This window comes from Mobula birostris, chromosome 10, assembly GCF_030028105.1.
Source record: "Mobula birostris isolate sMobBir1 chromosome 10, sMobBir1.hap1, whole genome shotgun sequence".
NCBI lineage: Eukaryota > Metazoa > Chordata > Chondrichthyes > Myliobatiformes > Myliobatidae > Mobula > Mobula birostris.
This window is the reverse complement of record NC_092379.1, coordinates 54,768,746-54,781,101: the sequence shown is the minus strand read 5'-3', so window position 1 is coordinate 54,781,101 and position 12,356 is coordinate 54,768,746. Positions and strand designations below refer to the sequence as shown.

The window sequence follows — 12,356 nt, the reverse complement described above, 5'->3', positions numbered from 1 at the left end:
TCTTCGGAGCTGCTCCGCCTTTTCTTCCTAGCTTCTTCGACTGTTCCTTTAAGGTGTTCTTATCCCTCAATATCTGTTGTCTCAGCTAAATAGGCCATTCTGATCTGTGTCAATGTGATAATGTGACTTGTTACCCTAGTATACCTAATAAACACACAGCACAGGCCACATGGTTCCTACAGGCCCTTCGAGCCAAGATGGCTAGCAACCCCTGACTGAAACCTGGCCTAATCACGGCACAATGTGCAATCTCCAATTAACCTACTAACCGGTACCTCTTTGGACTGTGGGAGGAAATGGGAGCTCCTGGAGAAAACTCACAATCTGCTTATAGAGGATGTCAGAATTGTACTCCGAACTCCAACTTCCCGAGCTGTAGTAGGAGTCGCTCTAACTACTATGCTACCAAGGCACCCAACTTTACAATTTGGTATTATTTATTTATTTTTAAATGTTATTTGCACAATTTTTTTGCATATTGGTGTCTGTCAGCCTTTATTGTTTTCATGAACCTTATAATATCTTTTAATTTTTCTGTAAATGCGTTTCAGAAAACAAAGCTCAGGTATGGGGTGCCATATATGTACTGTGATAATAACTTTACTTTGAACGAGAATGATTTACTTTGAACTTTGAACCAGAATGTGGCTTGAACCTACAATGTATATCCAAGATGCTAAAATAATTTAGACAAATTAACGGTGTTTACTCAAGTTAAAAAAAATGATGTATACTTACTGTGGACCATCCTGGATCATCGAGGGTACGGGTGCATTGATTAGTAACCAGTTCAACTTTTTACCAAAACTGCGAGGGGATAAAAAGAATCTTATAAAATCTACATTGCTCAATTTATTATTATTAGAGTTATAACAGTGCAGGACCTTCCAGCCCCTCGAGTTGCACCGCACTGATTCAACCCCTAGGATGATGTATAATCACCAATTAACCTTCTACCCCATTAGCAGCCCCTAATTTAACCTCCAGGATGATGTATAATGACCAATTAACCTTCTACCCCATTGGCAGCCCCTGATTCAACACCCAGGACAATGTATAATGATCAATTAACCTTCTACCCCATCAGCAGCCCCTAATTTAACCCCCAGGATGATGTATAATCACCAATTAACCTTCTACTCCATTAGCAGCCCCTAATTCAACCCCCAGGATGACGTATACTCACCAATTAACCTTCTACTCCATTAGCAGCCCCTGATTCAACACCCAGGACGATGTATAATGACCAATTAACCTTCTACCCCATCAGCAGCCCCTAATTCAACCCCCAGGATGATGTATACTCACCAATTAACCTTCTACCCCATACAGCTTTGGACTGTGGGAGCAAATGTCACACCACTCTTCAAGAGGGGAGAGAGATAGAGGAAAGGAAACTATAGGCCAGTTAGTCTGACCTCAGTGGTTGGAAAGACATTGGAGGTGATTATTGAGGATAAGGACTCAGGCTACTTGGAGGCACATGATAAAATAGACTGTAGTCAGCCTGGTTTCCTCAAAGAAAAATCTTACCTGACAAATCTGTTGGAATTCTTTGAAGAAGTGACAAGCAGGATAGACAAAGGAGAATCAGTTGATGTTGTGTGCTTGGATTTTCAGAAAGCCTTTGACAAGGTACCACACACGAGACTACTTAACAAGCTATGAGCCCATGGTATTACAGGAAAGATTCAAGTATGGATAAAGCAGCAGCTGATTGGCAGGAGGGAAAGAGTGGGAATAAAGGGAGCCTTTTCTGGCTGGCTGCTGGTGACTAGTGGTGTTCCATAGGGGTTTGTGTTGGGACCGCTTCTTTTTACATTGCATGTCAATGATTTGAATGGTGGAATTGATGGCTTTGTTGCAAAGTTTGCAGATGATATGAAGATAGCTAGAGGAGCAGGTAGTTTTGAGGAAGTAGGGAGGCTACAGAAGGATTAGGAGAATATGCTAAGAAATGGCAGATAAAACAGTGTTGAGAAATGTATGGTCATGCACTTTGGTAGAAGAAATTAAAGGTTGGTTATTTTCTAAATGGAGAGAAAATTTTAAAAAACTGAGATGCAAAGGAACTTGGGATTCGCTACAGGTTTATTTCCAGGTTGAGTCTGTGGTAAGGAAGGCAAATGAGACGTCAGCATCCATTTCAAGAGGACTGGAATATAAAAGCAAGGATTTAATGTTGAGACTTTATAAAGCACTGGTGAGGCCTCACTTGGAGTATTGTGAGCAAGTTAGGATCCTTTATCTTCAAAAGGACATGTTGAAAGTGGAGGGGGTCGAAAGAAGGTTCATGAAAATGATTCCAGGATTGAATGGCTTGTCATATGCAAAGCGTTTGATGGTTCTGGGCCTGTATTTGCTGGGATTCAGAAGAATGAGGGGTGACCTAGTTGAAACCTATTGAATGGTGAAAAGCCTAGATAGAGTGGATGTGGAGAGGATGTTTCCTGTGGTGAGAGTGTCTAAAACCAGAGGACACAGCCTCAGACTAGATGGGCGTCCTTTTTGAACGGAGATGAGGAGGAATTTCTTTAGCCAGAGAATGGAGAATCTGTGGAATTCTTTGCCACAGGCAGCTGTGGAGGCCAAGTCGTTATGTACATTTAAGGCAGAGGTTGATGGATTCTTGATTGTCAGGGCATGAAGGGGTATGGGGAGAAGGCAGGAGATTGGGGCTGAGGAAATTTGGATTAGCCACAATGAAATGGCAGAGCAGACTCCGATAGGCCAAATGGCCTAATTCTGCTCTGATATCTTCTGATCTTGTGACATTGAAATTGAACAGTGAACTACGATGCCTCGAGCTATAATAGCATTCAGCTAACTGCTACACTACTGCGGCGCCTACACCTTGGGTGATCTCTAAGCACATGGAGTCTATTTTAACTGGCCCACAGGGTTACAATATTAACTAGCCCTTACAATATTAACTAGGCCACAGGGTTGACAATATTAACTAGCCCACAGGGTTACAATATTAACTAGCCCACAGGGCCCGAGGGTTAATCCATCAAAGGAATGCCTTACCCGAGTGCTGTGCTGAATTCCAATGGTGAATAGGCTGTCATTGCAGACAGTACACATTCTTTCCATGTCATCTACAGCACCACACTTGCGTTAATATGTAAGATATGATGCTATCCTGCAATATGAACTTTCAAAGTATAAATAGGAATTGGCCACTTGACCCTGGAACCTGTTCTGTCATTTAATGTAGATCTGGCAGCAGCCCTGCCTGACCCACTGAATGTTTCTAGTACTTTCCCTTTGTATTTCCAGCATCTGCAGTTTCTTTCATTTTCATGGGTCCTAATTCGCTCCTTTCTGTTTCCCCTCCTTTCTGAGGAACTGATTCACTGCTTCTGTTTCATCATATCTTCCCTGAATCTCGGGAAATTTGGAAAATCAGAACCAATGCATTAAACATCCCAATGGCCTCTTCTTCGGGATAGAGACCATCAGGTCCCAGCTTGACGACTGTGTTGGTGCTGCTTCCTGCACCCATGCTGAGCTCGTCAATTTCATCAACTTTACTCCTAACTTCCACCCAGCACTCAAATTCACTTGGTCTATCTCGGACACTTCTCTCAGCTTTCTCGATCTCTCGGTCTCCATCTCTGGAGACAGACTGTCCACTGACATCGTTTATAAGCCCACTGACTCTCATAACTACCTCAACTATAACTCTTCCCACCCCACCACATGCAAAAATACCATTCTCTACTCCCAGTTCCTCCGTCTCCGCCGTATCTGCTCCCAGGATGAGACTTTCTGTTCCAGGACATCTCCAATGTTCCCTTTCTTTAAGGATCGTGGTTTCCCTTCTGCTGTCATCAATGATGCCCTCACCCGCATCTCCTCCATTTCCTGCACTTCGGCTGTCACCCCATCCTCCGCCACCACAACAGGGACAGGGTTCCCCTTGTCCTCACCTACCACCCCACTAGCCTCCAGATCCAGCACATTATCCTCCACAACTTCCACCACCTTCAACAGGACCCCATCACTAAGCACATCTTTCCCTCTCCACCCCTCTCCGCTTTCCACAGGGATTGGTCCCTCTGCAACTCCCTGGTCCACACGTCCCTCCCCACGGATCTCCCACCCAGCACTTATCCCTGTAAGCACAAGTGCTACACCTGTCCCTACATCTCCTCTCTTGCCACCATTCAGGGCCCCAAACAGTCCTTCCAAGTGAGGCAACACTTCACTTGTGAGTCTGTGGGGGTCATCTATTGCATCCAGTGCTCCCGGTGCAGCCTCCTCTACATCGGTGAAACCCGACGCAGATTGGGGGACCACTTCGTCGAGCACCTCCGCTCCGTCCGTCACAACAGACAGGATCTCCCAGTAGCCACCTAGTTCAACTCTGCTTCCCACTCCCATTCAGATATGTCCATACATGGCCTCCTCTACTGCCATGATGAGGCTAAACTCAGGTTGGAGGAGCAACACCTCATATACTGTCTGGGTAGTCTTCAGCCCCTTGGTATGAACATAGAATTCTCCAACTTCTGGTAATTCCCTCCCCCTGCCTTCCTCTATCCCTAAGTCACTCTGCCCCCTCGCCCAGCTGCCTATCACCTCCCTCATGGTTCCGCCTCCTTCTACTACCCATTGTGTTTTCCCCTATTCCTTCTTCACCTTTCCTGCCTATCACCTCCCTGCCTCCCCTCCCCCACCCCTTTATCTTTCCCCTTACTGGTTTTTCACCTGGAACCTACCGGCCTTCTCCTTCCCACCCTCCCCCCACCTTCTTTATAGGGCCTCTGCCCCTTTCCTCTACAGTCTTGACGAAGGGTTCCGGCCTGAAACGTCGACCGATCTTTTCCATGGATGCTGCCCGACCTGCTGAGTTCCTCCAGCGTGTTGTGAGTGTTGCTCCAACCACTACCACTTAACCAGTGACTAACTTTCCTGAGAGAATTCCTCCTTCTCTTCCAACTCCAAAATTGCTTCATTTCTCAGTCTTTTCTGTTGTAAAGACTTTGAAATTACCAGTAGGCTAGACAAGGGAGATGCAGTGGATGTTGTATATTTGGATTTTCAGAAGGCCTTTGACAAGGTGCCACACATGAGGCTGCTTAACAAGATAAGAGCCCATGGAATTACGGGAAAGTTACATACGTGGATAGAGCATTGGCTGATTGGCAGGAAACAGAGAGTGGGAATAAAGGGATCCTATTCTGGTTGGCTGCCGGTTACCAGTGGTGTTCCACAGGGGTCCATGTTGGGGCCACTTCTTTTTACATTGTACATCAACGATTTGGATTATGGAATAGATGGCTTTGTGGCTAAGTTTGCTGACGATACGAAGATAGGTGGAAGGGCCGGTAGTGCTGAGGAAACTGAGAGTCTGCAGAGAGACTTGGATAGATTGGAAGAATGGGCAAAGAAGTGGCAAATGAAGTACAATGTTGGAAAGGATATGGTTATGCACTTTGGCAGAAGAAATAAACAGGCAAAAATGGGGAAAGAATTCAAAGTTCTGAGATGCAACGGGACTTGGGAGTCCTCGTACAGGATACCCTTAAGGTTAACTTCCAGGTTGAGTCAGTAGTGAAGAAGGCGAATGCAGAGTTGGCATTCATTTCTAGAGGAATAGAGTATAGGAGCAGGGATGTGATGTTGAGGCTCTATAAGGCGCTGGTGAGACCTCGCTTGGAGTACTGTGGGCAGTTTTGGTCTCCTTATTTAAGAAAGGATGTGCTGATGTTGGAGAGGGTACAGAGAAGATTCACTAGAATGATTCCGGGAATGAGAGGGTTAACATATGAGGAATGTTTGTCCACTCTTGGACTGTACTCCTTGGAGTTTAGAAGAATGAGGGGAGACCTCATAGAAACATTTCGAATGTTGAAAGGCATGGACAGAGTGGATGTGGCAAAGTTGTTTCCCATGATGGGGGAGTCTAGTACGAGAGGGCATGACTTAAGGATTGAAGGGCGCCTATTCAGAACAGAAATGCGAAGAAACTTTTTAGTCAGAGGGTGGTGAATCTATGGAATTTGTTGCCACGAGCAGCAGTGGAGGCCAAGTCATTAGGTGTATTTAAGGCAGAGATTGATAGGTATCTGAGTAGCCAGGGCATCAAAGGTTATGGTGAGAAGGCGGGGGAGTGGGACTAAATGGGAGAATGGTTCAGCTCATGACAAAATTGCGGAGCAGACTCGATGGGCCGAATGGCCTACTTCTGCTCCTTTATCTTATGGTCTTATGGTCTAAAGACGGATATAAAATACCTGTTTGCCACATGTACCGAGTCCTTATTTTGTAATAACTATTTCCCCAGACTCTAGGACTAATATTTATATTGCTAACATTTTCTGTATTAATGGAAACTTTTACCATTCGTTCTTTACATTTCTAACTAGATTTATCTTGCAATCCAATTCTTGTTCCTTTACTATCTTTAAAGTAATACTCAGTGGCTGCTTTATTAGGTACACCAGCTCATTAATGTAAATATCTATTTAGCCAATCATGTGGCAGCAACTCAATGCATAAAAACATACAGTCAAAGTCAAGAGGTTCAGTTGCTGTTCCAGAATGGGGAAGAAATGTAATGTAAGTGACTTTGACTGCGGAATGATTGTTGGTGCCAGACAGGGTGGTTTGGGTATCAGACACTACTGATCTCTTAGGATTTTCATGCACAAGCGTCTCTAGACTTTACAGATTAAATTCTAGAGACAGTTGTGAAACAAAAGCCGTGCACTCAGCAGCAGCTCTGTGGGTGAAAGGGCCTTGTAATGAGAGAGGTCAGAGGAGAATGGCCATACTGGTTCAAACTGACAAGAAGGCGACAAGTCATTGTAAATTGTCCTGTGCTTAGGAAGAAATCGGGGGATTTGAATCGGGACTACAGAGCATCGTGGGAGCTGAATTCTGAAGGAAGGTAGTTTTTTAAAAAACTTCGAGTGCAAGAAGGGCGAGACTGCGCAGGCGCGTGACGTCAACAGGACCGCGCGGAGAGTTTAAAAAGGAGACCACCCTATACTGCGGGCAGCGGAGTGAATGGGAGCAGAGTGTAGGGCTTTGGCGGTAAACAGGAAGAGGCAAGAGCAAAGCGCCAACTCTTTTTTTTCTCCACCCCCCCCCCCCCCTTTCGCGAATCGGCCCGGACAGACAGGAACAGCAGAGCTCTCACAGCTAACGGTACGAGCTAACGGTTTAAAAAGTTTGTCTGTTTAGCGAGGTAAGTGGGTGAGTAGACTTATTTTTCCTGTTTCATTCCTGTAGAATTAGGTAGCATGCCTGCAGGGTTAGTGCTTTGTTCAGGGTGTCAGATGTGGGAATCCTGGGAGACCTCCAGCCTCCCTGATGGCCACATCTGTTCCAGGTGCACCGAGATGCAGCTCCTCAGAGACCGTGTTAGGGATCTGGAGCTGCAGCTTGATGACCTACTGCTTATCAGGGAAAGTGAAGAGGTGATAGACAGGAGCTGCAGGGAGGTAGTCATCCCTAGGCTACAGGTGTCAGAAAACTGGGTCACTGTCAAGAGAGGGAAGGGAAATGCCCAGATAGTGGAGAGCACACCTGTGGCTGTCCCCCTCAGCAACAAATATCTTGTTCTAGATGCTGTTGAGGGGGATGACCTGACAGGGGACGCCCACGGTGACCGGGTCGCTGTCACGGAGCCTGGCGCTGTTGTGCAGGAGAGAAGGAGGGAGACGAGGAATGCGGTAGTCATAGGGGATTCCATAGTCAGGGGAACGGACAGGAGATTCTGTGAGCCTGACAGAGATACCCGCGTGGTGTGTTGCCTCCCAGGTGCCAGGGTACGGGATGTCTCGGATCGGGTCCTGAATATTCTAAAGGGGGAGGGTGAGCAGCCAGTTGTCTTGGTACATGTTGGTACCAATGACATAGATAGGACAAAGGAGGAGGTCCTGAAGAGAGATTTCCAGGAGTTAGGAAGGAAGCTGAGAAGCAGGACCTCCAGGGTAGTAATCTCGGGATTGCTACCTGTGCCACGTGCTAGCGAGGGCAAGAATAGTCGGATCAGGCAGATGAATGCATGGCTGAGAGACTGGTGTAGGGGGCAGGGCTTCAGATTCTTGGATAATTGGGATCTCTTCCGGGGGAAGTATGACCTGTTCAAAAAGGACAGGTTACACCTGAACCCGAAGGGGACCAATATCCTGGCGGGAAAGTTTAATAGAGCTGTTAGGGAGGGTTTAAACTAATTTAGCAGGGGGATGGGAACCGGAATGACAGAGCGGAGGAAGGGGAAAACAGAAATAAATCTAAGATAGTGAGCAGTAAAGATGTCAGGAAAGACAGGCAGGTGATGGGGCAAATTTGTAGCCATTAGGATGAGTTGCAGTGAAATCAAAGCGAAAAGTATCAAATACTGGTCTTAAAGTGTTGTACTTAAATGCACGCAGCATAAGGAATAAGGTGTATGATCTTGTTGTACAGCTACAGATTGGCAGGTATGATATTGTGGCCATCACTGAGACCTGGCTAAAGGATGCATGTCTCTGGGAGCTGAACGTCCAAGGATACACGGTGTATCGGAAGGATAGGAAGGTAGGCAGAGGGGGAGGTGTGGCTTTATTGGTAAGAAATGATATTAAATCATTAGAAAGAGGTGATATAGGATCGGAAGGTGCAGAATCTTTATGGGTTGAGCTAAGAAATAGCAGCGGTAAAAGGACCCTGATGGCAGTTATTTATAGGCCTCCAAACAGCTGCAGGGATGTGGACTACAAATTACAACTGGAAATAGAAAAGGCTTGTCAGAAGAGCAGTGCTATGATAATTGTGGGGGATTTTAACATGCGAGTAGATTGGGAAAATCAGGTCGGTACTGGATCTCAAGAGAGAGAATTTGTAGAATGTCTGCAGGATGGCTTTTTAGAACAGCTTGTTGTTGAGCCCACTAAGGGATCAGCTGTACTGGACTGGGTATTGTGTAGTGAACTGGAGGTGATTAGAGAAATTGAGGTGAAGGAACCTTTAGGAGACAGTGATCATAACATGATTGAGTTCACTGTGAAATTAGAAAAAGAGAAGCCGGAATCTGATGTGTCGGTATTTCAGTGGAGTAAAGGAAATTACAATGGCATGAGAGATGAACTGGCCAAAGTTGACTGGAAAGGGACACTGGCGGGAAAGACATCAGAGCAGCAGTGGCTGGAGATTATGCGAGAAATGAGGAAGGTGCAAGACAGGTATATTCCAAAGAAGAAGAAATTTTCGAGTGGAAAAAGTGGTTGACAAGAGAAGTCAAAGCCAAAGTTAAAGCAAAAGAGAGGGCATACAAGGAAGCAAAAATTAGTGGGAAGACAGAGGACTGGGAAGCTTTTAAAACCTTACAAAAGGAAACCAAGAAGGTCGTTAAGGGAGAAAAGATTAACTATGAAAGGAAGCTAGCAAATAATATCAAAGAGGATACTAAAAGCTTTTTCAAGTATATAAAGAGTAAAAGACAGGTGAGAGTAGATATAGGACCCATAGAAAATGATGCTGGAGAAATTGTAATGGGAGATAAGGAGATGGCAGAGGAACTGAATGAGTATTTTGCATCAGTCTTCACTGAGGAAGACATCAGCAGTATACCGGACACTCAAGGGTGGCAGGGAAGAGAAGTGGTGCGCAGTCACAATTATGACAGAGAAAGTACTCAGGAAGCTGAATAGTCTAAAGGTAGATAAATCTCCTGGACCAGATGGAATGCACCCTCGTGTTCTGAAGGAAGTAGCTGTGGAGATTGCGGAGGCATTAGCGATGATCTTTCAAAAGTCGATAGATTCTGGCATGGTTCTGGGGGACTGGAAGATTGCAAATGTCACTCCGCTATTTAAGAAGGGGGCAAGGAAGCAAAAAGGAAATTATAGACCTGTTAGCTTAACATCGGTGGTTGGGAAGTTGTTGGAGTCCATTGTCAAGGATGAGGTTACAGAGTACCTGGAGGCAGATGACAAGATAGGCAGAACTCAGCATGGATTCCTTAAAGGAAAATCTTATCTGACAAACCTGTTACAATTTTTTGAGGAAATTACCAGTAGGCTAGACAAGGGAGATGCTTTGGATGTTGTATATTTGGATTTTCAGAAGGCCTTTGACAAGGTGCCACACGAGGCTACTTAACAAGATAAGAGCCCATGGAATTACGGGAAAATTACATACGTGGATAGACTGTTGGCTGATTGGCAGGAAACAGAGAGTGGGAATAAAGGGATCCTATTCTGGTTGGCTGCCGGTTACCAGTGGTGTTCCACAGGGGTCAGTGTTGGGGCCGCTTCTTTCTACATTGTACATCAACGATTTGGATTATGGAGTAGATGGCTTTGTGGCTAAGTTTGCTGACGATACGAAGATAGGTGGAGGGGCCGGTAGTGCTGAGGAAACTGAGAGTCTGCAGAGACTTGGATAGATTGGAAGAATGGGCAGAGAAGTGGCAAATGAAATACAATGTTGGAAAGTGCATGGTTATGCACTTTGGCAGAAAAAATAAACGGGCAGACTATTATTTAAATGAGGAAAGAATTCAAAGTTCTGAGATGCAACGGGACTTGGGAGTCCTCGTACAGGATACCCTTAAAGTTAACCTCCAGGTTGAGTCAGAAGTGAAGAAGGCGAATGCAATGTTGGCATTCATTTCTAGAGGAATAGAGTATAGGAGCAGGGATGTGATGTTGAGGCTCTATAAGGCGGTGGTGAGACCTCACTTGGAGTACTGTGGACAGTTTTGGTCTCCGTATTTAAGAAAGGATGTGCTGATGTTGGAGAGGGTACAGAGAAGATACACTAGAATGATTCCGGGAATGAGAGAGTTAACATATGAGGAACATTTGTCCGCTCTTGGACTGTATTCCTTGGAGTTTAGAACAATGAGGGGAGACCTCATAGAAACATTTCGAATGTTGAAAGGCATGGACAGAGTGGATGTGGCAAAGTTGTTTCCCATGAGTGGGGGGGTCTAGTACGAGAGGGCATGACTTAAGGATTGAAGGGCGTCCATTCAGAACAGAAATGCGAAGCAATTTTTTTAGTCAGAGGGTGGTGAATCTATGGAATTTGTTGCCACGGGCTGCAGTGGAGGCCAAGTCATTGGGTGTTTTTAAGGCAGAGATTGATAGGTATCTGAGTAGCCAGGGCATCAAAGGTTATGGTGAGAAGGCGGGGGAGTGGGACTAAATAGGAGAATGGATCAGCTCATGATAAAATGGCGGAGCAGACTCGATGGGCCGAATGGCCTACTTCTGCTCCTTTGTCTTATGGTCTTATGATTGCTAGGCAGCGTGGCTCAAAGGGCCAGAAGGGCCTATTTACGCCGCATCTCAATAAAAAAACAAACAAATGAATAAATAAATGGACAATAAACAAACAAATGAATAAATAAGTGGATAATAAACAAGCAAACAAACTATCAATCTCTTCTTTAGATATGCCCAATGACTTGGCATCCATGGCAACTTCACCACCATCTGGCTAAGTAAATTCTTGTTCTAAATGGACATCCTTCCAATCTGGTCCTAGGCTCTCCCACTATTGGAAACATGCTCTCCATGCCCACTTTATCTAAGACTTTCAATATCTGGCAGGTTTCAATGAGACCCCGCTATCAGGTTTCTGCTGATCTTGTATACCATTTTCCTTTTTCTTTTCAATGTCCTTCTGGAGTTACTGATATTACAGAGAAGTATGAAGTAAGGGGGCAACCATGAAGCAGGCTGATACTTTTTTGACATCTTTGTACCTGTTGGATCGGTTCTGCAACAGCTTCTTCAGTTCTTCTCGGTCACTTCTTTGCTGCAATTGGCCTTTGGCAAGAACTTGGTACAATCTTTTGGCAGGTAATAATGATTGGTTGGAAAATTCTGGTGGAGGCGGAGGTGGAGGTGGAGGCGGAGGAAGTTGTGACCCTTGTGAATCAGACGATATCACGGGGTTGTCCTCCCGTTGCTGCGACATTCGTGTTACAGGATGTTGTGTTCACTGGGAGATGCTGTCAGTTAATCTGTGCTTCAGTTTCTGAATTGGACAGGCTACACATTCCCTGGAATGTAGATCTCTTCTCTTCTCAACTTTCCTCAACAATCAAAGCAGTGGGAATCCACAATCTACAAGGGGGGGAAATGTGTAAATTTCGAAGTTCAAAGTTTAAAGTAAAATTTTTATTGGAGTACATACATGTCACCACATACAACCCTGAGATTCTTTGTTCTGTGGGCAAACTACAGAACAGTAACTGTAAACTGTAAACATCAGGAACTGTTAACTGTAAACAAATTGCGCATATCCAGACATAAATAAACAGCAACAAATAATGAGCATGAGATAACAACATATCAGATTCCTTAAATGAGTGCAGCTATCCCCTTTAGTTCAAGAGCCTGATG

At 45.1% G+C, this 12,356-nt stretch overlaps 1 protein-coding gene across 1 annotated transcript in view; it reads right to left on the bottom strand.

The window, feature by feature from the left end:
- actmap (actin maturation protease) overlaps positions 1-12,356 on the bottom strand; it is a 30,636-nt gene that overhangs the window by 16,260 nt on the left and 2,020 nt on the right. Inside the window, exons 2-3 of the mRNA XM_072269735.1 lie at positions 11,714-12,077; positions 739-807 (exon numbers count right to left, since the gene is read on the bottom strand). Of these exons, the coding sequence (XP_072125836.1) occupies positions 739-807; positions 11,714-11,928 (284 nt within the window). The 5' untranslated portion in view covers positions 11,929-12,077. The remainder of the gene's footprint in view (positions 1-738; positions 808-11,713; positions 12,078-12,356) is intronic.